The sequence below is a fragment of the Haemaphysalis longicornis genome, unplaced genomic scaffold (genome assembly GCF_048455015.1).
Source record: "Haemaphysalis longicornis isolate Haplotype H1 unplaced genomic scaffold, Haemaphysalis longicornis Haplotype H1 scaffold_2, whole genome shotgun sequence".
NCBI classification, from domain to species: Eukaryota; Metazoa; Arthropoda; class Arachnida; order Ixodida; family Ixodidae; genus Haemaphysalis; species Haemaphysalis longicornis.
In genome coordinates this window covers 50,391,616-50,419,561 of record NW_027526295.1, presented here as the reverse complement: position 1 = coordinate 50,419,561, position 27,946 = coordinate 50,391,616, and the positions used below count along the sequence as shown (strand labels likewise).

Here is a 27,946-nt window from a genome sequence, read left to right as displayed (position 1 = left end):
GAGGGTGAAGAAAGAGAGTGAATTTATTGTACATCTCTAAAAATCGCAGAACACTGCAACAATTGAGCCGACTTCACAGTCCACAGAGCAGGTGTCGTCTAGTGCCCAAACAGCAGCCGGAGTTCGCAGTGCCGAGTCCGTGGGAACATGTCCACTGGACAGGCCAGGAGGAGGCGAAATGGCGCTCCCACTTTCCCTGCCTGGGAAGGTTGCTGCACACCCTGCACACAACACACACGAATGCATTGTACAACAAGCTGTCAAAAAATTCCTGGGGCACTGAAGACTGCTTATGCACTTTGAACCTGAAAGCCTGGCAATACTTATAAACAAGTTCTTTGCTGCTAGTAAGTCTCTTCGTACGCTTTCATTTCTTTGTCTTTTGGCGAAAATTGCAACTTCGACCAGGCTCTTTTCTGCTACTCACAAAACTTCACACTCAGGTATCATGCTGCAAACACTACCATATATTCACGCGTATAACGCCCCCCTGCATGTAATCCCCACCCCAACTTTCAGCCCAACTTTCAAAAAAATCTTTGCGTATTGCCAGCACATTTGATACAGGAGAGGCTGCACCAAAGCTACTGCTCAAGCCACACATCACATACTACGTGGACAGAAAAAGCGTATATTTAGCAAGTACAATACACCGACTGCAAGGCAAAAGTCACAATTCACTCCGTGTCACTGCTCTCGCTAGACCTATCACTCGAGCCGGAGTCCTCACTGTTGTACACAAGGTCACCTTCAGTTCCATCCATGTTATTTGTGATGCAGCATTTCTTGAAGCTGCGGAGGAGCTTCACGGCACAATGCGCACTGTTGTGAAGCCACACTAAAGGAAAAACCCTGCGTATTACCCGCACCCCCACTTTGGCACTGAAATTTTCGCATTTTTGGTGTAGGTTATACTCGCGAAAATACGATACTCTACAACTTTGCCTTTTTGACTCAGAGTTATGTGAAACAGGCACCTCCCCAAAGCTCTCGATTCCTGGCCCCAAGTGGGACGAAGAAAGCAATAGGAGCAACGAGTTTTGTTCCACCGTTGGCAACATCTGTGACAACACCGCGATAGCACATCGGGCAGCCACTGCAGGGACCCGTGTTTGAATCCCAACAGACCACACATTTCTTGTTTATATATTCTTTCGAGCACCGGCCATTTTGTGGACCGGATGACGACGACAGGACGGGCACAATTAAGGCCCAAATAACTCATTGCGCAGCTTTAGTTGCCACTACTATCTCAATATTGAACACGAATGACTTACACTTCGGGCGCGACCCTTGAGAAACCCGTCGTCCTTTTTTTCTCATTTTTGCACGTGGACTACACAACTAATCCTCGACACACAGACCACGAAAAGGGCTGAACACCGGATGTCATAGCTTTGCCACCATTCTGGTTCATTATGACGAAACGAAAAAGAAAGAAAGCCCTTTGTAACTACAAAATAAAAATGGAGTTGGCTCGAGTTTGCCTATAATATACATGCATGCCTATAATATACACAAGAGTTTGCCTATACTATACATATGTAGACTCAGAGGACAGTGATGCCCTGTGGAAACAAAGAGATCAGAAAGAGAAAAAAAAAAGAACGAAACACTTGGCAAGTTGCTCAAACGGCATAGCTCATTTAGAGATTGTAGTGATTGTACGGTTTAAAGCGCCGACGCAAAGCAGGCGATGAGGCGCGCCGTAGTGGAGGGCTCCGGATTAATTTTGACCACCTGGGGATCTTTAACGTGCGCCGAAATCTTGTACACGCGGGCGTTTTCGCTTTTCGCCTACGACATAGCTCATAATTACAGATGAAAACGAAAGTGAAGCAAATTTCACCTGTCGTCCGTCCCGTCCATCTAGTGCCACTGCCACGGTTGTGAGCTATGCAGTTCCGGTGGGATAGGACTGGGTGAACACTTCAATGCCAGCAACATCACTGCCCTTTAGGTAAAGGACCAACGGAACCCGGTACTTTGCAACGATCTGATGGAGAGGACCACTACCCATGTATTGCAACATGTTGGTACCAGTGCAGGGCTGAGGTGGTACTGGAAAGGACGAATTACAGGGCAGGCTGCAAGAGCAGGTAAGCCTCAGAGTGCTCCCATAAAGTTCATTATTCCAATCTGATTCTTCACCTTATTTATAGCCGGTGGCTTCTGCTGACTAACTGCCCAAAATTCGTGCCCCTTTTCGCTCATCTCTCGAACTCCATCACCAACACTGAACAACGGTTCCTGCTTTAACAACCAATTAGTATTTCACCACGTTTCCACTACTAAGCTTTCCCCTGATGCTTAATGAAAAAACACTGCTGGGGTATTCGCAGGAAATGTTCAATGTGTACACGAGTTCCTGCATGCCTACAACTCCATCCCGAGAGGAGGGGGATAAAACAGCACAGTCCATAAGGTAAGTGAGAGTGTGATCTGGTGTCCCATTTTGCTACTCATGCTAGTGAGGTGCTGGAACATGATTCCGCTACACAAGTGGGGTGAACTATAGCAAGGTGCATTGCAAGGAGCTCCCTGTTCCACTGTCACGTGCATTGGCCTTGCCTCTGCTCCCTCTCTTCCCGTCAAGAAGCAGCGAGATGAACCGCTCTCTGTCACGTGAACGGATGGTGCGGTGGTCTTTACCAGCTTGGAGCAATGGACATAGGGAAGCCATTGGCGAGTTTGACATAACACACATTTAATGCACACACAAAAAAAACCCTCAGGCAAAGCACTCAATATTTAAACTACACACGAACGATAAACACTCAAACCTCTACAATCCCAAAATACAACTCACATGCAAACCCCTAACTTAACAGCTCAATATACAATTCAAATCCAAACTCAAAAGACTCTACAATAAAGTTCTACACCTTCAGTCCAAATTCACTCATTACGTCAAGTCCTACTTCGTCTCTTTCTCACTACAACTCCCTAGTTGTATCCTACGAATATGTCCCTAATGGACTGGCCTACCCCGCTGCCGTCGGCGCTGACGTGTCGCATCCTTGCGTGGCCGCGACCCGGTGTTAGCCGTCCTCGTCTCGCCCTCACTTCTTTCCTCTGTGGCTACCCCCTGGTAGCCTCTCTCGTTGGAGGTCCTTGATGCCGGCGTTCGACGCGCGCCGCCATCCCTTCGGCGGCGTGCTTTCTCGGTGGATACCCCCTGGTAGCCGCTGCCGCTGGAGGTCTCAGGTAGGCTTGGCATGAACGTCGCCTTTCGGGGCCGTCGAGACGAACGTCGACGGAGCGTGGACGCTGGCCGCTGGTGCCCGACCGATGCCGCTGGGGCCACGAAGACACAGGTTCGTGGTGCACCTAGGATGACGGTGCCGATGCGAAGTCGGCCCGCTCCTGCCCAGGCTCGGATGGCGTGGTCGATGGCCTGGCCGCGTCCCCCTGGCTCGTTCGTTGAAGCGCACGTGCTCCAGCCGCCTCCTGGTTTCTTCGGTTTCTTGCCTCCCGTTGTCTTGCCTCCCCCTTCTCTTTGTGCGTCCCGCTTTTATACCCTCTGGGCTCTCCCGTGGTGTACTCACATTGGCTTCTTGCTTCCTCCCCGTCCTTATATGGCCATCTCGCCACTTGTCCCATGCGTGGCCTTCTCTGATTGGCCGACCAGTGTGCTGCCACCTTTGCCCATGAATGCTCGGTGCGTCGGTGCTGGTGCTTGCTGATTGGCGCGCTCCTGGCGCGCACTTCAAATGGCCATTCCTTTGTTCTTTTCTTTCCGTTATTTCGGAGGTTTTGATGCGTCCCCCTCTCAGGGGGTGCCCTGACCCATGACACTCTCCTTTCTTTTTTTTTTCTTTTGCAGGCTGTCTGCATATTCACTCACCAAAAGACTGTCCCCAGCTGACCTATATTTGCTCTTTCTTGGAATGATGGAAAAAAAGGCACGGACTGCGTTTCATCCAAGTCTTTTTTTTTTGTGCTGTCCCAAGAATGATTTACTGACACACCCCAGCTTACAACTTGCTACTTACACTCCCGCACTCGCCCCTTTCTCTTTTTGCACACCATTTGGGGACTCACTTGGTCAGAGAACGTCGCCAGTGAACCTCAAGTAGCTCACACGTCCGTCCCAGCAGCTCGCATCCCGAGCATCCCCAGTTCTACAGATCTCAGCAGCCTCTGCATCCCTGTGAAGCCCTTGCCCCCCAACTGTGTGACTCACTCAGGCTGGCAGGACACACAGACGAGGCGCTGGATGCAGCCCTACTCGCGCAGCACTCGAATGGCCCTCACACCTGCAAGGCACGGGACAGAGAGGACGTCAGCTTGCACAACAACAAAGATGTAAGCAGAGTTCTACAGAGGTCACTCCCATTCCTGTCAAGGGAACAGGGAAACTAGGATGGGTGCGAAAGAGGAACAGGGCATCGCACTCGGGGGACAAACACAGGCAGCTAAGTTTTGCCATGAGACAGCAAGCAGCAGCACAGAAGTGCCTCAGCTCTACTTTACTGGAGTGCGTGAACACAGATGAATGTAGCAGGCAACATCCATTGCGAACCGCAAAAGAGCGAGGCTCCAAGTAGGGTGAATAAAAGTTTTCCCTCTCCCTCTCTCTCTCCACGTAAGGTGTCCGTTCCCATGAGACGCGATTGACGAGGCAATTGTGGCTGCCACCACAATGAGTGTCTTTCATGCAGGAGGAAGAGGTCAACCGTTTGCATGGGAGATCTTACTGAGCTGACCTCGCCCAAAGTTTGACTTCGCAGCGAAAAACTTGTGCCGCACGAGAGAAGAATTTCTAGAATAAAGGCACCTGCACGCTGGCTGCCACCACAGCGATTTGGAGCCGAGTTGCCACTCCACACGAAAAATTGCATTGGACCATAAAGCTAAGGAAGCTCTCATGCAGGCAGCAGAAGCTATTGTGCAGGGCTAAGTCCTGTACGAGACCAATTTGAAGCACTTAACTGCTAGCCGTGATCTCAGCAGTGTTTGCGGGTCAGGATAGGTCTGGTTCTCATCGCAGCAGTGCAATAACTGAACAAGGCCACAAGTGCAGCCAATCGTCCTCACACCTTCCTTCCTTTTCAAAACCACACTCTCCTGGGCCCATTAAAAAAAGAAAAAGAGGTCAAGGGCCGAGGACCCCCATGCTTGCAATTGTGGCACTGAGAAGCTTTCGTGGTGCAGCATGCCTGAACGTGGAAATGAAAGGCACTGTTTTACAGCCAGAGCCACTAAACAGGGTTCATTTCGTCGCTACAGGCACAGCTCTTTGCCAGCTGAGAAGCTGCACGCCATGCAGTGCGAAGTGGAGGCAGGCATCTACCGTGGATGTTTAACTAACAGACAACGCTGAATTACACGTGCCTGCAAAGCCTCACACATCTAGCCAGGGTTCGTACAGGATTCAGGGACAAGAATTTAAGCATATTCAAGGACTTTCAAGGCCCTGCTAAGGCATTTTCAAAGGTGCAGCGAAGCACGTGTACTAGCACTTCACCACTGTTTTCACACGCTAAGCGTTTGCTTCTTCACGTCTCAAAAAATGACCCCATGAAAAGTCTCTTTAGAACAGCTCCAACTTTTGGAAGTGGACAAAGTTACAGTTTACCCCCTGTCGTGAAATTCGGGTTCCTCCATGGCTGTCTTTCTTACACTCGCCAATTTGGGACCCAGCGGGGTGATGCCGGCGGAGTAGGAATGTCTTCGCCGCCATTTCGTCCCACGGGTCAGTGGGCCATGTGTCTCGGCGAGAGAGGGGCGAGTGCCGCGGCCAACGGAGGCCCCACCCGCTTGGTTCTCGGAAGACGCGCTGTCCGAAAGACTGTGTGCTCGGTGCAGCGCAGGGTTTGCGACTCACGGGGAGAAGGACGTGAGAAGTGGCGGTGGAAGGTCGTGCGGTTGTGACGTGGCGGCCGGTTCTGTGGGCTGCGGTGTAGCCCCGAGTGCGACGACAGTGGCAACTTTGGGCACCGAGAATTCCCTTCGAGGAGAGGACTGTGCGCAGCACAGGTGAACCCAAATTGTGTCGCCGACCAACAGGACTCCCCGCAGAGGACCGGCGGACCGGCGCATCTTCGGCGAGGCCACCGACCAAACCGAGCTAAGACATCCTCCCCTTCCCCACTCTTCTGCAGACTCTAAAATCGCCCTCTCTATTATCTTCCTCCTTCACATAGACTCCGCACACTTGGTTATCCTCCCTTCTAAGTGAACCGTGTTGTGTGTACGGGTGTGCGCGTGTGTCTAGCGGGCCTACTGTTAGAGTAGTTGGGGGGAGCTCCCCAGCCCGCCAATTGTCTGCCTTACTCCTCCCCTCGTGTTACGGTCGCCTGTTTCTTAAAGGGACAGACAACCGATTTTTGTCGCGTATATGTTCTCTAGCACATATGAAAGCCAGCGTTTTATATAGCCCGGTAACCACAAGCAATTTCTAAACAAACCGGCGGAAATAATTTTAATTTGGCAGCAAACTTCCTGAAATCGGAAGGGTGGCGGTTCGTAGTGTCGAAACTTGACACTACAATATGTGTCCCTGTCACGTGACCTGCAAACCTAGCAGCTACTATAACTGCTGAAACGTTTATTTACGTATTGAAAACCTTTTAACACAAGTATTTGTACAAGGTTAAATAGTATATGTATTTCTAAACATTACTTTGAAAATTCTAAAGACACGCCGCCCGCTGCCGCTGGGGTTGCTCTCAGTGTGGTTAACTGAGCCACCGTGCCCAGAATCAACGGCAGCGTTCAGTAAACAGACCCAGCGAAGGAGCTTTGACGATTCTGTCTGAGTCAGGGGCGTTTGTTCTGCCAAAATATTTGATTTCAGTTTCCAAATACGCCAACGGCAGCTTAAAAAAAACAAAAAAAAAAACATCGCGCCCGGGGAGAATCAAACTTCCCGCCTCCACAACGTGAAGCCAGATTCTACCTGTCGTCTATCCCAACAGATGGCGCATTCGTGCAAAATAGCCCGTTGCATTAAAAAAACACATAAGGGAACAGAAAAGCCTGCGATTCAAACTTTTTTAGCTGGGAACAAGTTTTTAAATATCGCTTTTTATTTCGCATACAGACAAAAGTATGTTGCCGAGCTACTCTATGTCATGGTTGCCAGCATTAGTTTTGGGAGGGACACATACGGCTCGTAGATCAAAAAATTCGATTTAGAAAGTTCTAGAGCGTTATCAGCAAAACCGTTTCTCGTCAAGGTGCTTTAAGTGATGCCCTTTCATTTGGGATAGAGAATATATACTTGACAAAAATCGGTTGTCTGTCCCTTTAAGCCGAGCTTCGTTTTCTTTGTCTGTATTACCCTCTGTGTCAGTCTGTATTTCCTGTGTGTGTGGAAGAAGTAAATGCCCGTTGTTTTGAAACTGTTTTCCCGTGCCCCGTCTCGTGCCTCACGCCAGCGACCAATCAGGCGTGGACCTATCGCCGGTTAGCAGGTCCGAACCACATTCTCGAATTCGCCCGTAGGGGGGACTTGTTTGTCGCTCCTCCCGTCCGAGACATCAGCCCCTAAATTACTTCGCAATTCCGTGACTCCCCCCCCGCCTTCCCGCCCCCCCTCCCCACAGTAATACTGAGGGAGCTTTACAAAAGTCACGCCATCTTGAAATTTTTCGAGCTCTGCAAACGCTCTCAATACACAGTCTCGGAAAGCAAGGAACATAACTTAATACCCTCTGCCGTCCTGATCCCCAAAATTTCTGTGTTCATTTTAAAGGGGAAGATTGAGGACTCTACCGGCTCTGACCACCATCACACCTGTCAAAATAAAATATTTCACTAAAGCCTAGGACCCAGATGCACAGTGTTTGTTTATCTGTGCTCATTTTTATTTCCCCATGGAGTGCCAGCACCATCCGTTTTCGTAAAATGAATAACATGTAAAATGAATACCAGGATAAGGCAGTGCAGAAAGCAGAATAAAAAATTGGAAGGGGACCTATGCTAATTTCCCGATCGGCCAACGCAGGGATTTCGTTCTGCACGAACCAATGTGCAAAAATGTAAAGCAGCACACCTGTGCTCCCAAGCTCACTTTAAGTTGCAAAAGCTGTATAAAGCAGCAATAGTGCACCTCCCAGCTGGCTTTAAATTGTAAAAAGCGTGTTTTTTTCTGGGGGGGATAAGCCATGAAAACCCGGTCGCGTAGTCGGGTCCCCTTTTTGTTGCCTGAAGAAATGAAGGGTTTTCAAGGAGAAGGAAAAAATTCCAGGCTTTCAAGGCCCTTCAAAACTTAATTTTCAATCTCAAGGTTTTCAAGGACCTGTATTGTATTGTATCTGTTTGTTTTATGGCGCAAGGGCAACGATGGCCAAAGAGCGCCAACGCAATGGTTGATCATTTTGAATGATGTTTTAATAAAATGGTGCTGTAAATGTGACGATTTTAAAAGATGTTAGTGTGGAGGTGTATACAGCCCCTCATTTAAAACAACAATAAAATTGGGGAAATGGGAATGGCAGGGTAAGAATGTAAAAAAAAATAAAAATAAATAGACACTCATAGCGTCCTCCCACTCTGAGGCGCCCCGAGGTTACACGTGGTATGATATGCGGTTTAAAAAGCCAATGTCTCCCAGGTAAGCAAAAAGGCGTTTACTTGGAATTAAGGGTTGATCAGCTAAAAACATCGAGGGATGAAGAGGAATCATGTGAGTGTAGAGTTCCCGGAAGTGCTTTTTCCTTGCCTTGTGGAAGTACCCACACTCAACTAAGACATGGCTGACGGACAGGCGATGTCCGCACCTGTCGCATTGTGGCGGTGGTTTGCCCTGCAGAAGGTGCGAGTGAGTAGCGTATGTATGACCTATTCGTTATCTGCACATGTATACTTCCGTTGTTCTGTTGTGTTTTTCTGTGTAGTAGCTGCCTAATTGGGGTTTTATATTTTCAAGGACCTGCAAAAACCCTGGTCTAGCTCAACAAGTCAGAGATGCCTGCTCATAGACTTCACAAGGTTGGAGCCACCCCAAGGTGCCATAAAACACGCAGCAATAAAGTGATGGCTGTGCAGAAAACGTTCGACATTCCCGGACTCTGCTCCACCAAGAACATTCATGCTCCCCCAATGTCAGCAAGTCAGGGACATGGTTCTTGTTCACAGTGAAAACTCAGCACCACAACTCAACGCTTGGGGCCATCAAAGCTCCCTCGGTCCTTTCTTTGTTTCAGCCACAATGGCCGTCATCCCTATCCACTCTCTAATCCACGATCATGAAGCAACAACATTTCAGGAGAAGCAGCTCAGCATTTTCAAGCAACTCGGAAACAACAGACGTGTTTGAAGTGTAGGACAGTTGCAAGTTCGGCGAGTTGGTAGGTGTTCATACTTCATCACAGCGCGAAAGACGGGACAGACCGAAGAATAACCACAGGACAGGCGCCGTCCTGTGGTCATTCTTCGGTCTGTCCCGTCTTTCGCGCTGTGATGAAGTATGTTTGAAGCGGTAACACGCTAGTACACCCTCGTGGCTCTACAGTCAAAGAAGACTAAATCGAACCCGTTTACATCAAATTATACTTTATGTCAAACTATTTCTGCACACAACACATTTACAGTGAGAATATATAGCAGAAACCACGCTTATATCAAACAAAAATACCAGCAACAACCGATGTATCGAACAAGAAATGCCACAGAATTGCCCCCCCCAAGTGGCTTTCCCTTGAGGCGGGTAAGTACCGCCAGCACACCCCTCAAAGTGGTCTAGCCCGACTGGTCACGGGCAGCGGGCAGCTCCTTCCCCTCACTCACCTCGCTCTCCCTATCGTGACTGCGCCATCGCGCTGTGTAGGACTAGGTGTCGGCACCCCCCCCCCTCCCTTTGCAAGAAGTGAGCCCGATCTGCCTGCCATGCTTTTTCTTTTCGTTCGTTGTGTTTTCATCGTTCGTGCTTTGTGGACTTTTTCAGAAGTGTAGTTGTGGTGACTGGCAGTACTGCCACTAAAGATAACCAACTGCATTTAGTGGCTCTAGCTAGCACGAAGCTGCAACATTTCCCTTTCGCCGTGGAGCTGGCAATCGTAAATCAGAGATGAACTTGATGAGCAGTCGGACGTCCCCGTCAGGCACAAGATTCCCGAGGGCACTTTGTCGAAGCATGTTGTGGGCAGGTGCTACTAAAGAAACTGCCTGAGATTTCTTCAAATGTGCCGGCTTGTGCGTGCCAGTGATGACTGAAAATCCCGAGTGCAACGAAGCCGCTTCCGGTGCTGCCGAAGTGAGGAGCGGGCTGACGGAATTTCCGGATTCCATTGCCGGACCAATGGTCGGCGAGTTTGCGAGTGGGGATGATGGTGTTGTGACCACGGGAAAGTTTGCAAGACAACATTGCTGGGCGCAGGTGAAAGTGGGCGCAACGAGGAAAGCAGCGACGATCCTTTGCTTACAACCTCCGAAGTGCACCTGCACTAGTCTGATGCTTCTTTGCAAATGTGAAAGTTTGCGGCCTCAGCTGCTCGGACCGATTAGACAGAGGGGAGACGTGCGTACTGTCTCGGGCAATGAGGTCGGTCAAGCAGAAGAAAACACACAACTATTTCGTGCGAAAGTACGGCAGTTTCATCAAAAAAGTGTCTTATAAATGCTATGTGCTTTTATGACATCGAATTTGTTAGCTTGCTTATATTGAATTATCCCCTATATCGAACTGATACGTGTTTTTTTGCGCGTTCGATATAACCGGGTTTGACTGTATTGTGATGGAGCTGAATAATCTGCATCACACACACTACTTTGGCAGCCTTCGTAGGGGCATAGTAGTACATGGTTTATTTTTGTAATGCTTTCTGATCACCCACATGTGCCCACACCAATGGCACCTCCGAAGTGTGTTCTTGCTCACTGACCAAGACAGGTGCCTTCTTTCCGTCAGTGTAGCACTAAACATCTTTCATTCTGTGGCCTTCTGAACTGATTCAAGTTTGCTTCGTAAGTGCTTTCTAAGGCACCTAGACTTTTTTTTCTCCATCAGCACACATTGGCAGCATGCATTCATTGTAGGCCTTGCTTGTCAGAGACAAGGATAGGCATCCTCACCACTCGTCAGACCCAGCACAAAACCAATAAAGGAAAGCACCACCAGTAGTCCTTGCCCAACGCTAAACATAAATGAAATGCAGTTTTCACCTCTCATCCACCAGGTGAGCCAGAAGAGCATATAACTCACTAATCAATGCTGCAGCGACAAACTTTTCGATAGCATCCAACTCTGACGAATGGCGCGCGCGGAAACGTCAGAGCGCGTGGATTCCCGTCAAGCACATGCAAGAAAAGAAGGGCATGCACCTGTTGTACCACTGCACTGCACACCTTCGCTGGAAAGCAGCAATGATGCAACGCTGTTGCCGCTAACACTCACAAGACCAGCCACGAAACAGCTAACGTCGAGTTCTGAGCAAACTCTTGCACCTGCTTATAATGAACTATCTGTAACAGCTGTTTGCCAAAGGCTTTGCGCAAGGCCCTGTAGAAGGCTGTGTCGGATACTGAAATACGAGCCATGCGAGGGAGGAGACACTCACTCAGACCAGCCTGACCCGGGTTCACGATGGCACAGAGGTCGTCGCCAAAGAACTGGCCGCGCAACTCGAGAAGTAGCATCTCTGCACAGCCAACCTGGTAGTGTGCACTGCTGATGCCTGTGCAATGAAGATGATGATGACACACATCAGCACAAAACTGCAGGGACCACTGTTCTCCTTCAAGCGCAGACACACACACACAAAAAAAACAATGCATTTGTGGTGCTCTTGATTGGCAGCATTTCTAACCTCCCTCACGGCGATGTCTACTCAACAAGGGCACAAACTGTTGCCAAGGTGGCGAAGTGTGGAGGCTTGTTGGTACTTTGCTTCCCCTAGGCGTGACGTGCACCCCAGGCCAAAAACGTCGTCCTACAATGCACAAACATCAATGAGTGGTGCATTACGCATTCGGTTGCAGGCTGGGCAGATTTGCATATATCAGCAGTAAGCAAGCACAATAGTGGCCTACAAGAAAATAAATCACTTGGATATAACAGGAAAAAACAGAATCCTCCAAGCACTGCCCACCCCCTCCTCTAGGTTCCCAAAATAGCCTGCCTTCCCTTTTCCCTAGAGATGCTACGCTTTTTAGAAACCTTGGTAGCCTCCCTCAATCATGCTTCTGATGTCATGCACGTTAACATGATACCTGACAAGATGTGGACATGATTTTCAGAAAGTTTTGAAATGACAACGCAAGTAAGGACAAGGCTGCATTGGCCTGTGATACCTTTTACACCCCAAGCATCGATCACCGTCACAGAGTGGGGGAGTGGTTCCTGTGAACCTAATTCTAGAGGGCAAACACTTCTGACTTGGCTGTCGATATGGCTTTCTGTTGTGCACAAAGTGGGGCCACACTGATGCACCACGGTTCAATCCTCACTGCCACCCGTCAGAATCATAATGATGGCCCCATAAACTGTGATAAGGACGTTGCTGTAGGTGTGACTGGCCCCTTGGGCTTTTGTGTGCTTGTTTAATGACAAAGTTAACCCTAACGGACCAGACAACGACCCTTTGAGGGTTGGTCTGCTCGTGTGCTGGTAGTACGTGCTGATCAACCTTCTGCCTACCCAAGAAACAACACAACGCACACGCACACACACGCACACACACAGGCCTTGTGCACCTCAGTACACCCAATGGAGCAAAAGGCAGTCGCTTACGGGCTCAATAACCAAAAAAAGGTGCTGTACCAAGTCTGACTTACTCGCAACTGAGGCCGAGCACCAACATGTGGAGCGAAAGCACATGCGCATGCTTGCAGGCACAGATTGTGACAGTTAAAACAAACTCCAAGTATGACCCTCAAAAAAATTAGGGCAATTTTACCATTTACAACATAAATGCAGCGCAAATATAACAACAGTGCAGAAAATCGTTTTCTTAAACTTTGGCCTCACCCATGTTGGGACGCAAGTTTCAGGGCATGAGTGACCTGCATTGTTTATTTCGCTGAAATCCTAAATGCTACACATTTCAGTTCTTAGGTGAGTGAGTTTAGTGTAGCTACTGTTTGAAAAGGTTATTGGCTTCATCCAACCCTTGTGCAGAACAAAACACACCTCTGTAGAATGCCATCTACGTGCAACTGGCCTTAGATCTAACAGCAGTACTGTGGCACGTGTACACCAGCACCTGAAAAAATATTTTCTTGGACTGAAGAGACCTACCACCTCGGACCAGCAAGGACCAAGTCCTAGCTGGTCTTTTCAGCCAATACACGTGTATTTCTCTCTATCTCTCTATCTCAGACCCCACATACCGTATTTACATGATTGTAAGTCGACTCGAATGTAGGTCGACCCCCAAAAATTGCTTCAAAAAAAAAAAAAAAAAGCTAGTGCCGCCTAGAAAATCGTATCACAAAGAGAAGCTCTTCCGTCAACCCACACGGCGGCTCTACCATCATCGATGCTCCCACAAGAGCTGTGCGCTCGCGGTATGCGCGGTAGATGTTAAAAAAGAAAAGCTTTTGTATAAGCACCCGGAATAACCATGCGCTGTGTTGAGCGGGAAGAACACATTCGCTGCGAGATGACAACCATCGAAGCAACCGGCAGCCGCCACTGCCGCACTATACATAACAAACAACATGGCAGCTGACGAAAGTGGCGGCGCGCGCGCGATTTACTTCTAAGCGACTAACCTTCCACCACTGCGTTCGGAAGTGTACTGAACAACGCGATACGATTTGGGCTACGTTAGCGCGGCGCATTGAATTAAGGGATTCGCTAATACTCATTTTGTTTGTTAGAGACGAATAAAACGCTTCTTGACGCGTTTTGCACACGATTCGTGCGCATCGGCGTTGCGCGGGCGACTTTTTCACGTCCGCGTCGACGATTCCGCGCGCGGCAGCTTCTACTGCTTTCAAGTTCTACCACACGGCAGCGGGAAGAGCCTGACGACTTGCCCGAATGCCGGCTGGCGCCGCCGGAGATGTTTAGGTTATCACGGTGGCGGATATTTGATTGGCGCTTTCCCTCGCGGCGCGGATAATGGTTTATAGTGTCGTTTTCGACCACATTATCAGATCCCTTCCTGCACAAACGTCTTCGTTTGTGCCTTCAGTGATATCTTAGGGAGCGGTTAGAAGCGATCGCTGGAGCTACGCGCACCTCTTCGCGGCTGGTGACGCCGCCATGTTGCCGCCGCCGCCGTAGCTCGCAGCATGCGCGTGGTATTTGCGGCAGCGTCAGCGCGGCGCATTTTCGCGAGCAGAAAACGCCTCATGCGGGGAACGAGGGTGCAAAGCTGTCCCCACCTCGTAACACCCCCAATTTCTCGGTTCTCTTGCCGTTACTAGCGGTAGACGGTTCGACTTCGATTCTAAGTCGACCCCCCGACATTGGAATGTCAAATTTGAAAAAAAGTGTCGACCTACAATCGTGTAAATACGGTACCAGTCTATTTTCAGGGCTTCGCAACAGCACGGTCCCCCTTAAGCAGTTTCACTAACGACTTTAGAGATTGTGATTGCCTTATTTATTCGATTACAGGGAACGGGGGCTATCCAAAGAATAGAGCGAGACGAGAGAAATCATGCAAAACGTTCACTTCGCACCCGACCTTTCAGGACAGTTATCCATAGCCAGACAAAATTCATGCAGAGGAGCATTTGCACAAGAACTGCCTCTGCTACAATTCCAAAGTTCGTGGTGCCATTTCGAGAGCACAGCTTTTTTTGAATGACCGTCAGTTTGAAGGCAGTTCCCAGGCCACCCAGTGAGTCCCCGCATCAAGTGAACACAGAGTGTGTTTCACGCTACAGACTCTACTCTTTATGGGACCATCTCACATAATTGTTGAATGCCTGTTCAGGCTAGTGTTTTTATGAGAGCACCCCTTACTCTTGATTAAAAAGAAAGGGGAAAAAAAGCTCCACCACAGCTATTTCATTTGCGTAACTAAAGACAACTGCTCTTTGTAAAAACCTCTTCCCCAGCTTCTGTTGACATGGCTGTTATCTGACCGATGCCGATAACTCCACACACAGTGCATGTACTTCATTGCAAATTTCCAGCACATTCTAATGCATGGCAGAGCTCCTGATATATGTATAGTAAGTCCTTATGATTTAGACATGCCAACACTAGCACAGCCATGAAACCAAGTCCCAGTGTGTGCAAGGCCAGGTGAAAAGTGGACATGAATGGGGGGAGCAGAGAAGCGGGGAAAGACTGGCCCACATCACACCATGAACGCAACCGGCCCAAAAAAGTGCCACTTTTTCTGAAAAACAGAGAACTCCTTCACCATGACAGGGAACACCGTGCTAATACTGCTTGCTGTCCAGACTGCAGGGTAGAAAGAAGTAGGTGCAGTAGGCAGAAAGTGCAAGCAAACACCAACGTTGCAGCCACCACACATTAAAATGGAAAGCCTCACATGTGACTTTGCAGGCTGCTAAGCTGAGAAAAAAAAAACTCGTTTTATAGAAAAAAAAAAATGGTGTTATCACAAACTGAATTTTTTTCTAGAGAAAATTACTGAATGCTCACTGAACCGTGGTCTCTACAGATTGGTGTGATAACCTGGACTGACTCCTGCCATAAATGTAGCACCTATCTCTTCACGAAATCTCCGAACTACTACAACTACTACTATATCTTCTCGGAACCAGACTTCAAAATGCCACCCGCCATGTCAAGTGGTTGAACCATGAACAGTGCTATCTTCCTGATTACCCCCTCCCTCTCTCCCTCCGTGTCCCCCTCCTTCCCCACCAGGGCATTCACACCCCCTCTGACAGCAAAGCTATTCCTCCTCCTCCTCCTCCTCCTCCTCCTCCACCCCTAAATTGCAGCGCTCATTTTGAGCAAAGGGCCAGCTGCAGTGGTGTTAACTAAACTTAGGTTTACGTCGTCAAATCTCGCCAAAAATGCTGCCTGCAACTGAATGCTGTCGCTGACATTGTGCACTATATCAGCCCTCGATGCAGGTCAGTCCTGGCCCATAACCACTCACCATTCCATTGAGCTCTGCGTTGTGTGTGGCGTCCCCAATGGCCTGGGCAGACACGTCCTCCGTGCCCAGCCCCGTGTGCAGCTGCCTTGCCAGCATCAGCCCCATGGTGCCTGCAACAACGCAGGGCTCCTTTACCCACACGGAAGCAAGAGATCACCACCAGGGGAGAGCAGGGGGAGCGGTAAGAGGGACACTCCTCTCGAGCATCCACCGGCAGCCAAGTGGATGGCACAATGCCACTGCGTGCAAGCATGCCACATCTCCGCACTACTGCGGATCACCACTGACTTGAGAGAACAAACCAAGGGGGCTTGAAATGCCTTTTTAAGGGGGACACTGCTCTTCAAAACACTTCCTTTAATTTTCAAGTAAACTCTGTGAAACGAAACTTGCCGGCAAGCTTGCTACGTTTTTTTCCACTGATATCAAATATGCCATCATTTTGTGAGTCCAACAATTAGTTCCCAAGACAATCGGAGATGATTGGTCACTTTGGGAGGAACCATAGACAAAGCAATGCCAGTCATGAGGCTGTAATCTTTATATTTTCTGATACTAGGAACCCTGGTGAGTGCAATAAGAGAATTGGTTTACTTGGAACTAACCCTGCAGCTCATTAAACTGTGGTGTTTGAAATGGGCATTCGAAATGGTTCTTTGCCACTGGTGCCACCAAAGCTTTGTCCCCTGACAATGTCACTTATGCCAATCGGCCAGTGTCGTGTAAGAAGACTCCAAAGCGGCGGTCTGCTGTGCAGCTCAAACGAGCAGAGGGCGCCCAGTACCACCAGCAATGTGCATCGGTACTTGTTTGTTTACGTGTATTTTCGTACCTTTCATGCTTTACCCCACCATTCTTACTGCTGCAAGATGAATATGCATCACATTTAAGTGCAAATAGCTCCTTCAGCAAGCTTAAAATCCTGCCTAAATAGTGTTTGCTTTTGCCGTCCTCAGCCAAGCGCTCAGCTGGGCATATGACATCGTAGGTTCTGTAGGGGGAAATGAGCTCGTGGGTCGCATGGCCACTCCCTTTTTTCTTCATTATATAGCTTATCTGAGCGAAGTGTGGGTTAACAGTGGTGTGAGTATGATTCTAACGGGGCAATCTCTTGAACGAACCAAACTTCTGTTTGGTTTGCGTGGTCCCTTTAAAGGGGACAGAAGGACAAAATACAAGTTTGTTTAAATAAAAAGACTGCCTAGTCGTGATGACGCCAATTCCGTTCCAAACTTGAAAGAAATAGTAATCGAGATACAATTAGAATAGCGAGAAGGACCAGATGAAGTGGCAACTCCACGGCCCCTTCCCGGCCATTTCCCCATGACGTCACCCAATCCGTTTGGTTTGCACGATCGGCGGCCCCCAACCTAAGCAACCACCAAGGAATGCGACTGGTGGATTGTAGTGGGGACTCTGGCGTCCTTTGATCAGGTCACTTCAATGAATGCTAGCGTGCAGTTACTAACATGCTGATGAGTGCCTGCAGTGCTAGCCCTCATTACGTCCCTGTAGCGCAGAATGTGATAGGTTACTAACATGCTGATGAGTGCCTGCAGTGCTAGCCCTCATTACGTCCCTGTAGCGCAGAATGTGATAGGTTACTAACATGCTGATGAGTGCCTGCAGTGCTAGCCCTCATTACGTCCCTGTAGCGCAGAATGTGATAGGTTACTAACATGCTGATGAGTGCCTGCAGTGCTAGCCCTCATTACGTCCCTGTAGCGCAGAATGTGATAGGTTACTAACATGCTGATGAGTGCCTGCAGTGCTAGCCCTCATTACGTCCCTGTAGCGCAGAATGTGATAGTTTTTCGATATTTCTCGTGTCTCTTCCATAAAAAGAAAAAAAAAAAACTCTTGCCATAGCCGGAGTGGAGCTGAGTGAGTTTCCAAACGCTCGTTCTTTCAAGCGGAATGAGGCTGTATCTTGTTTTCATGGCCCCCTTCAGGGAAAAGCTTTTATTTTTTTGCAATACACTGTACGCGATGGCTTCTGGTTGGGCACAGCTGTGCAAGACAAGTCGGTGGATGGCAATACGGAATTTCCTTTCCACAAGTTACCCGTCCCTTTGGTACGTGGGCAGTGGCTGAAAAAGGTCTATCTCGAAGATGACCACACCTCTCATTGAAGCATACACAGGGGTGGGGCTCTGACACCCCGCTTTGCCAGATTTAATCTTGCGGCCACCTCGAAAAGCCATTACAAGTGTGGTTCACGTGCCCCTGAAGGAGCCAAAGCCATTAAAAAGGTTCACATTTCCAATGCCACCTTCCCTAATGAAAAAGCTCCGTTCTCATGCAAAAATGACGGGGGTTCACGCACAAAACAGCCTGGATAGAGCTGCTCGTAAACAAATTCCCGAGGCCCTTCTTGACAAACTTCACAGGTGGACCGAAGGAGTTTCATGCAAAACGAAAATTTGTAAACATAAACCTGAAGACGAGAAAGATTCCGAAAGATTTACTAAATAGAAATTTTCAAAAATAAAGTGTGCCAGCAGAGCAGATGGATATAACAGCGGTGCAGTTTATTTGCACACATTTGTGTTTGTATGGCTAAGCAAAACTGAACTGACCAGTACGTTCTAGGTACCGTACCAATCGGTACTCAATGGCAAGATTGCTACATTTCATGCCAGTAGTCGCAGCTCACACTTTGAGCAAAACAGAGTTGGCAAATTTCAGGTTTAAATTTCCCGCCCTTTGATGGCACATGCCATCCTTAACTCCTCGGCATGCTGGCTCCTGCAGGAACTGGCCAGCTGGCGGCGTAAAATGTTCGTTATCTATCAGGGTGATTGTTCGAAGAAACAAAGCTCGATAACATGCATTGTTGCCAACTACGTAAACAGAATGTGCAGATAATGTCAAGCAACGGGTGAAAAAACTGTGTTGCTGTTCAGTGTTAGGATCGGGGAAAACATTCGGCGTGTATTACATGGTTTGCATAAAATCGGTTATTTCAGTTAATTATTCCAGCACATCAATTTTTTTTTTTAAGTGTAAGGCTTTGGAACGGTGTTGGGCATGCATTATCGACAACTGTGTAATCAGACATCTTAGGTATTTGATTGAGTACTTCCCCATTTGGCATTTGCTTCCAGTACTGATATTTATAAAATATATCACACCAAGTAGTCCACGTGCAACTTCTCAGGTTTCTTGAGCATTATGGTGGCTTTCCTGCAAGACATCGCAGCTATGCGGAGAAGCCAAATATCGACCAGATTTTAGGGCAAATCCCCAAGGTGGAGTAAGTTTCTGTGAAGGTAAATTTGACATCCACCTCAATGCAGCCATGTGCCAAATGTGCCCAAAAACAAAAAGAAAAATGACAAATCCTGTTTTTAAAAAGCGTCCCACAACTTGAAAGCATGATGAACCTTGTTAATTCTGCCGAAGAGATCCATTCCATTAAATTTTCCTTTTTATTTTTCAGCTGAGGGAACTTAGTCGAACTGGTTCAGTGTTTGTTCACTCATGAAGCATTTTTCATTGAAGGAAGGCTTCGTTCAGTCCATACCGAAGTGTATGGTGTACACTTTGCATGGTGGCACTGGTGACCAGAAAAGTAGGAGACTCCTTGCTTTGTGCCAGTGATTCCCTACGAGGACGCAGAGTGTGTCCCTGGCATTCTTTGTTCACTGTGTGGCCCAGGCAGCAGCTTAACCCGCATTATCCACCATGCTTTAAAAACCACACCATCTTCCAGGGACGCTTTTCCCGTTCAGAATGACTGAGGCAAGTCGGTGAGGACGGACTGGCAATCCAAAGCAAAGCCTCGATGATTGCCAGTCAGCGCCAACACACACCACGGGCGTGAGCCTCTTGGTGCACCCATGCTCGCAGCTAGCGATTCAGAGAGGCATTGGCAGACCCCTGGGCCCCCTTACTCAAACAAACAGCTTACTGGTAGTCTCACTGGAAGTCCCGTTTAGTTTACGGACTACAGTAAGTCTGCGAGTTAGATTCCGACTAGCACGGTTTCCCAAAAGCGCACAGGCTAGGCTTCCAGGCAGTCTTAATGAAGAATATAAGGGCAGAGTGTACTTAGCTGTGCATGGCAGGTGTCTCTAGGGAAAGAAAAGCAGGGAATGCGCAGCAAAACTGTCTGTGGGTGTCGCCGGCATCCGCCAAGCGTTTGTTTCGAAGCATGATCGAAACAGTTCAAGAAACGTGGCCCATAATGGCCGCATATTTTTGGCCCTGTCACAACTTTGTTACGACGACACAACACCCTTGGTAGGCCACCTCCTCCAGCCAAGCCACAAGGTTTCGTTTGCCACAGACGCTGTTGTGAGTCGCAAAAAAAAATTGCCTGCTACGTGGCATGCACCCGCAAAGCCCGCTGCACTGACAGGAAAAGGAGCTGCACTGTGTGTACAATTGCTCCTGAGGAGGGCAGAATAACGCTATGCTGTCGGAGCGAGATCTCGCGATGTTGGAACCTCATCGTGCTCTTCGTCTCGCCGTGAAGTACACAGCTGTGAATTGGCTTTGGGTTCATAGTCGTACGCTCAGACGCAATGAGCACTCCAGCCACTGGCTGCCAGCTACGTAACAACGTGGTTGCAAGGACCCGCTCTTTCTAACCTACTGGCAGAAGTACTGCGCCACGAATTCCATCGACTGCACCACTGCAACCACGACATGCATGAAGCGTGGGACAGCATATAATTAATTCCCACTGCCAGGTCGGCAGCTGTTGATATCACGCATGCTTCTACGAGCAAAACACCCTCAGTGGTCAAGCAAACTGCACAACTACAGCACAAATATAAAGAGCCAAGTCACATAACCGCCACCCTCGAGAATAGCGAAGGAAAGCCGGGAAAGCTGCTTTCTCATCGAAAATGCGATTTTATTTAACGCTCACGGAGACTCAACTTTTCACCATAATGTACACTTTCGATATGCCAACGAGCTTCATTCTGAATGCGTAATTGTTGTTCCTAAGTTAATGAGCGGGATTTTATGATACACTTTCACGAGGTCCTTTCCGTGCCACCTTTTTGTAGCTGCTGCACCGACAGCTGATGCAATCTCCCACTCCCTCCAGCACAACGCGCCCCTTTCGGAAAGGAGTGGAGGGCCAACTCTCCCATGCCGCACGCAGCGGCGAGAGAGGCCCCGACTTTCAATGAAATGGCCGATCAAGTCATCATAAGCATGGATCGTAGGTCTGCGAACCAGACTGCTCGGAGCCTGCTAGTTTGAAGTCTTAGCGCACTCTTATTGAGAGTCTCATTCACTGCCTTGCATGTTTTCAGAAAGCGTCTAGTAGCCTAGGGAAGTTTAGACCCCCCGAAATAGCCTGCCAAGGAGATTAGGCTGCCACCCAGTCAATCTTACTGGAGCTGGCAGATCTTTTATACTGGCATCCCTCTGCATTGGCCTGAATCTCCCGTGACTTGACATCTTCTTCCAACACTAGTGCAAGCAGTGTGGAATATCAAAGCAACAGTGTTGGAATGTCGTCTTTTTTTTTTTTCCATCCAGTCCTTACAAATAAAAGCAGTTGCCACTGATCCGTACAGAAAAGCAGCTCTACACAAGAGGCAAAAGAGAAGCAGATGCTGCCCCCCGATCTCACCAGGCCTGGAAGTAGTGGGAGGAAAGTTGCAGGCCCGCCCTGGGCCGTGGACAAAGTGCGCCAGCAGGCCCGCCTTCTCCCGCGACAGCTCTCCTCCTGCATTACATCGTCGGCAGTGCACGGACCACATTCAACCTGACCAGACTGTTGCACTGGGGCTTCACTTTTACTACGCTTTGGAGATGAAGTGCAACTGTGACAAGTTTGGAAGACCTTCCTTGAAAACCAAGAAGCAGTTGACGCGAGATCATGGAGCGAAGAGCAACAGCTTTGGCAAAGAGGAGGGCGTACCAATCTTTTCACATTTTCATCACAACTGCTGCACTTTAAGGGGGGACGTGGGTCTCAAAACAACTTGGTTTAATTTTTAAGTAAGCTCTGTGAAGCTTGCCGCTTTTTTCCCACTGATTTCAAATATGCCAATATTTTTTTAATCAGTCAATTAGTTTCCAAGATACTTGGAGATAATTAGCCATTTTTGCAGGCACAAAAGAAAACAGGTCTAACCATATAACTGTAATCTGTATATTTTCCCCTACTATGAATCCTGGGGCATACAATAATTGAAGCAGCTTTTTTATGCACCACTTGGAACTAATTTAGCTCATTAAACTTCAGTGTCTGGAATGGGAACTCAAAATGGCTCCTTGCCACTGGTGCCACCAAAGTTTAATGAGCTGTAAAATTAGTTCCAAGCGATGCATCAAAAAGCTGCTTCAGCTATTGCATTCACCAGGGTTCATAGTATTCGAAACTATAAGAATTAGTTTTATGACCAACCCTGTTTTCTCTCTCGTTCGACCAAAAATGGTTAATTAGCTCTAATTACCTTGGGAACTAATTTACCAACTGACAAAAATAATAGAATATTTGAAATTAGTCGGAGGAAAGCAGAAAGACTGACCAGTTTCACAAAGTTCACTTGAAAATTAAAAGAACTCGTTTTAAGACCAGTATCCCCACTTAACGGGGCCACGAAGACAAAACACAGCTTTCTTCAATTTGAAAGAAGCAGCCTTTGGTAACTCCCTCAGCTCAACTACAGCCACACAAGACAGTTTCTTAAGTGAAAAAAAAGTAAGAAATATTGAAAAACTTTCACAGTTTACGCCACAGTGATATGTAGCAGTGACTTAACATGGGCCAACGCTAAAACCATAGTTCTCATTCATTGTGTTCACTGCCTGCTAGCATCCAAGTGATACGGTCAAACAAACTGGAGGCCCCACTGCAATCGCCCCTTCCCGCTTCCTGCCGGTGGCTTTGGTGTGGGCAGTTGCCAGTCCCACAAACAAGATTCTGTGACATTATAGGGAAATCACACGCAAGCTGCTAGGGAGTCGCCAGTGCTTTGCATGTATTCCTTTTAACACGTCAATTATTTGTCTGTAGTGTGCAGTAGAAACTGGTACCGCTGTTATCGAGACCAGGCAGTCTTTTGAACGAGCCAAACTAGCGCTTTTGTTTTCATGGCCCCTCTATATATATATAGACGTGGCTCCATTGCAGAGGACACCACTCAGCGGCGGGGCTTCCCGTCAGAAAGCGGACGGCCTTGGGCTCCCCACGCGGCCCCTGGCGGACAGAAAACTCCTCCTGGTTGCCGGCTTCTACCGGGCTTACCCTTCTACCGCGGGCTGCACAAAGCAGTCACCGTCGTTTGCGAGAGCACAGGCAACCAAACATTACTGCCAGTAAAAAAGCATGCCAGATGCTTTTCAATGCCACTGTGTTCAGGCCTTGCAATTTAAAGCCTTCACGCATGCGTACACGTGCAGCTGGAGGTGGTGGCAGAAGCAAACCACGGGAGTTCCTCGCTATCGGTAGACAGTACTGACTGTAATCATCTAGAAAGGAGACGTTGTCTCGGAAAGATGTACCACTTTCCTGTCGGGTAAAGCCGTGTCTAGAAAGGCAGCACAAAAGACACAACCACAAGCCCCTAAGCAGCCACAGCCAATAAGGACGTGGTAGCTTACCTTTCCCCCTATCGCACAGTGGACTGACCCGAAATGACCGGTACAGATTTCCGAGGAATAACATCTAGATGTTTTAAACAAGTCCTGAAACACTGAATGCTTCACATATGTGGTGCACTTGAATGCAGTGCAAACACATCTGCCAACCAGGATTCTCTTCTGCTCATGTTAGAGTACGGTGACGGTTTACACACAACGAAGAAAACACAGGGACATTCACAACACAAGCGGACACTATCAACTCATTCACTGTATTTATTCAATTAGAAAGGGGGGGGTCAAAATATAAAGCGAGGGTGCAGTTTGGAGAGTGAAAAAAGCAAAAAAAAATTTTTCTGAGCTTTGAATATAAAGCAGGGTATGACTTTGACACTACAGATTTTGAAGAAAAAAAACCTAGCCTTATATTCGAATAAATATGCTATTTGCACAACACATGGATGATTATAACGTGGGTGTGGGAGTTAAAAGACAACATCTAAATAAATTTTATTCTTCCATATGATTCGTTATATATAAGCTTCATCTCCCCCTGGAACAATACAGTAGCGGGTGCACCGATGCAATTATCAGCTTCGCTGGAAACGTAGCAAGCTTTGGTAGTCTCCCTCTCCGTGCTCTCTGTACTCTCTGCCGACACGTATTCTTTATCAAACCAAAGGACAGACTTGCTTTGTTTGCAGTGCTCCACAAGCACTCCGTGGGCTTGTGATTGCTTGCATGCGTTGCAGTGACCTCTTAGTCTTCCATTTTACCATACGTGCCAGCCCCCATCTAAGCACTGCTGCTGGACAGCTTTCTGTGCCAGAGCAGAGTGGTGGAGCTACCGGCCCAACAGCACGAATCCGCACCCCCAAGTGCTCTACTGACTTCACAAGCCTCAAGCACACGCGTGTCCAGAGTAAAGGAATTCTGGAGACCTGACACCCTGTCTGCTAAACAACTGGGGCCAAAGGGTTGGCTGCTCCCCCAAGCCCTTTTACCTTTGGGCGGTCGAGGGGTGCACTCCTTACTGAGGGCAGCACGGCTCACAGGGGGCCGGGCAGCCCCTGGGGGTCGAAGGGGAAGGTCGCGTTGGCCTGGCCCTGCCTCTTGCCCAGCCTCTGCAGGCACCTCTGCAGGTCCTCGTACTTTAACTGCACACACCGAGGTCAAAGGTCAAGGGTCAAGTCCCGCACTAGTACTTCCTGTGCACCAACTGGCGGAATTGATCCAGCGGAACCGGAAATTCACATTGTGGAGGGTTGAACGCAGCGAAGCTACACATGGCTACAAGGTTCACCGTAGTGGAGGGCTGGGCTGAGGATTAATTTTGACCACCTGGGGGGAATCTGCAACCTGCACCGAAATCTTGGCAAGTGGGCATTTCCACTTTTCGCCTCCATCAGAAAAACAGCCGCTGCGGCCGGGATCGAACCCACATTCTTGGACTCACCAGCTTAACACTGCGTCCACTGAAACAAAAGGCACAGCTGTAGGCACAATGCCACGAAGGTGACCTTTCCTTGACCTCTGGAACAAGGAGGACTTCCCGTTCACTGGCTCCCCTCACTTGACCCTTTAAGGTCACCTCCTTACACTCAGAGGGGTTGTTTTGGCTGCTCTGGTGCCAGGTATATGCCAGACGCTCCCGCGAACAACAGAAGAAAATAGAGCCGCATAAATACTGGGAATTTCAAAGAGATCGTGAATAGTGCATGCTATTTGACTCAATTTCAAGCAAAGTTTCACAGGTTAAAGTATTTCACTTGTTGCTTGCTGTTTTTTAAGTACTGAAAATATACGAGTATTAAACAAACAGAAGTTAAACAAACAGTATTAAACAAACAGCGTCCAAAACCAAGTGTACAATATTTACCCAAAATAAACACGTATTGAGTTTTACGTAAGCTTTGGTACCATAAGCTTGCAGAACACCATCAAGCTACAGTACTGCACTGCCAATCTCTCAGCTAACACAAGTTTTACTCAGTTAGTTCGAAAGCCCTATGCAAATTATAGCAAAGTTGTTTTTGAGCCAGCACTGATATTTGTCTTCTGTTCCCAGCCATTTCTTATTGAAATAAATTGCCAAGCAGTGCTGTCCATTCGCAAAACTTTAGACTTGTCCGTAAACTGTTCACAAAAACTGAGTTTTCTCAGAAAATCCACTCATGTCGAGAAGGCATTTTTTTTTTTGGGGGGGGGGTTCAGGCCACTGTCATCTGTCCGCTCAAGATGACAGAATACTTTAAGACGCCACCTCTAAGAAAGACGAGCAACCTGGGTCTTCTGCATGAAGATAATCCGTCCTCTAAGCGACCTCCTCGCCTAAACTGTGAGGGGAGCCGTGCTGTGGAAAGGTGAATGGTGTAGAGAAAGATGTCTGGAAAAGTAGGAAGTGCAAACTGCACGCAGGCCTTTACGAGTGTTGCTATCAGGTAGTTTTCTATAAAAAAGGAAGTAAGTGTAACGGTACTTCCTGTAGCAGTTACTCTGTGAAAAAGTGACAGTGTTACAGTTGCAAGTACCTCTAACTTAAAAGTACCCAGTTAAAATTACATGCTGCTAAAAAATGTAACTAGTTACTGGTAACACATTACTAGTAATTATCACTGCCCACGACTGGCCTTGCTTTGCGTCAGGCCACTGTCACATCTGTTACTGCTTCCAAGTTGTTAACGAGTTCTCCCTGTTAGAAGCACAGCACTCTCTTCTAACGTGATGAGATACCTGCTCAAGAACAGCGCAACCGGAGAGCGATCTGCATTGACAAAGGCATCCAGGGATACAGGAGGGGCCTGAGGAGCCCGTGTTAATAGAAACCCTTGAAAAGGACCCTGGCGCTAGGCCAAGAGGGGGAAGAGAAGCGAGCTGGCTCATTTTTTGTGCGTTCATAATTTTTAAGTATATTAGAGATGGCCTGGAAACATCAGCACAGCATGTCAAAACCCTGCAGTATGTGGCCGACACCCACAGCAACATTCTACGTGGCTTGTGCTTTTCCCAAAAACACTTTATTGGTTTCGACTCTACTGTTGACGGTGCTTAGCGTTTGTCCCCTTGATGTAACGATGCTGGAAACGGTGGCTGTTAGTCAGTTCCCAGAAATGAGGTTAAGATTGTTTTTTTTTTTTTTACCCTTTCGACAACTCTGCAACATCTGATATAGGATTCGTGAGGCCTCTTTTATTAGTCCTTTCGGAATGCTCAAAACTGCCCGAAAGCCGTTTCATATTTTACTTCGCCGTGCAATTTCTATCGCGAGAGGAGTTTTGGATTGGCCAGGAACTGCTCGAAACTGCCATGGACAGGAGCATAAGGCCAGTAGAAGGCCCTGGCATTTGATTACACCCCTTTTGAAACCAATTTTTTCGAGTGTTAAAGAGCGCACCTGGGCCTCGGCGATCCCTAAGAGCACTGTGCCTCACTTGTCGTATTTGTTGTCGTCATCGGCGCGGTACTTCTCGCGCAGCTTCACACGGCGGGCCTCGGCCTTCTCTCGCTCGTCGTCGGCTGTTCGGATCAGCTGGCCCTGCTTCGCGGCCGGCTAGCGGGGAGGCACCGAGGCGGCAGGGGTGGCGGCGTCCTCGATCACAGGAACCGCCCTGCAAACAAGAAAAAAGCCCCTCAGCGCGTGCGAGCGCACCGTCGCACTCGCGCTCACTTTCGGGCTGGCGCGAGAAGCGGGCGCACGGTTGTCCGCGCGTGCGTCCTTACGAACGAAGATTTGAACGTGCCCAGCTCGTGCAAGGGGCTCTAACAGCCGACCAAACCGGAGACAGCACATTACCTCCAGTGGTGTTCTAGGGAGGACAACATCAACGACGTACTGCTGTACCACGGCCGCTGGATGAGAGCGCGTCAGTGCGCCTTTCATCCAGCGGCCGTGGCTGTACCATGCAGTCTGCAGAACATCCAAGGTAAATATAAATGGTACCGAAGGATCGGGCAAAAAGCGGTTCAGAACCTATTGCCAGCGACATCAGCATGGGGGCTTATAGGAGTGGCGATTGAAGTGTGACTAGGTGAGGAGGGAACAAACACTAGTAACAAAAAACCAAGTTTTGTTCAAAAATAAAACAACATTTATATTTTACGAACTATACTAATTTCTGAATCACATTTATTTAGGCACAGTGTATAAATAATTTATAAAAATGCTGTTCATTCTCAAAAACCTTTTTTGTAGCGCCCTCTGAAGAATGGCACATGTCATTGCTCTGTGATGCAGTCCTTGTAGTGATCGGAAAGGCGTTCCTAAAGTTCGTCTGCTAGGAAACGCCCCTCGCGTGTTTTGGTGGTGCGCATTGAATTCGTTTTTCCTTGCTAATTTGGTGTGCACTTAATTTTTGCTGTGCGTGGAGTTGCGAGGTGCGTTGTATCATCGGTGAAAACGTGTAGTACCT

At 48.3% G+C, this 27,946-nt stretch overlaps 1 protein-coding gene across 5 annotated transcripts; it reads right to left on the bottom strand.

Moving 5' to 3' along the window:
- Positions 1–27,543, bottom strand: LOC144168873 (uncharacterized). 5 transcript variants are annotated; one of them, XM_077697865.1, is made up of 8 exons: positions 27,508–27,543; positions 26,969–27,145; positions 24,542–24,694; positions 21,580–21,675; positions 15,984–16,093; positions 11,508–11,624; positions 4,187–4,259; positions 1–221 (listed from the first exon to the last, which is right to left on the bottom strand). In XM_077697865.1, the coding sequence occupies exons 2-6, from the start codon at positions 26,988–26,990 to the stop codon at positions 11,529–11,531; spliced, it is 477 nt and encodes a 158-aa protein (XP_077553991.1). In that variant the 5' UTR covers positions 26,991–27,145; positions 27,508–27,543; the 3' UTR covers positions 1–221; positions 4,187–4,259; positions 11,508–11,528. The 5 variants fall into 5 exon arrangements, with proteins under 5 accessions (XP_077553991.1, XP_077553990.1, XP_077553989.1 ...); XM_077697864.1 differs by lacking the exon at positions 27,508–27,543 and adding an exon at positions 27,331–27,488; XM_077697863.1 differs by lacking the exon at positions 27,508–27,543 and adding an exon at positions 27,205–27,470.
- Positions 27,544–27,946: the final 403 nt, after the last annotated feature.

What these genes read in the sequence shown, in the direction of transcription:
- LOC144168873 (XM_077697865.1), bottom strand. Translation starts at nt 26,990, where the DNA reads ATGACGACAACAAATACGACAA. An exon ending in TCCCACTACTTCCAGGCCTG is followed by an intron (nt 16,094 to 21,579) that starts GTGAGATCGGGG and finishes GCGTTGTTGCAG; the next exon opens with GCACCATGGGGCTGATGCTG. An exon ending in ACGCAGAGCTCAATGGAATG is followed by an intron (nt 11,625 to 15,983) that starts GTGAGTGGTTAT and finishes TTCATTGCACAG; the next exon opens with GCATCAGCAGTGCACACTAC.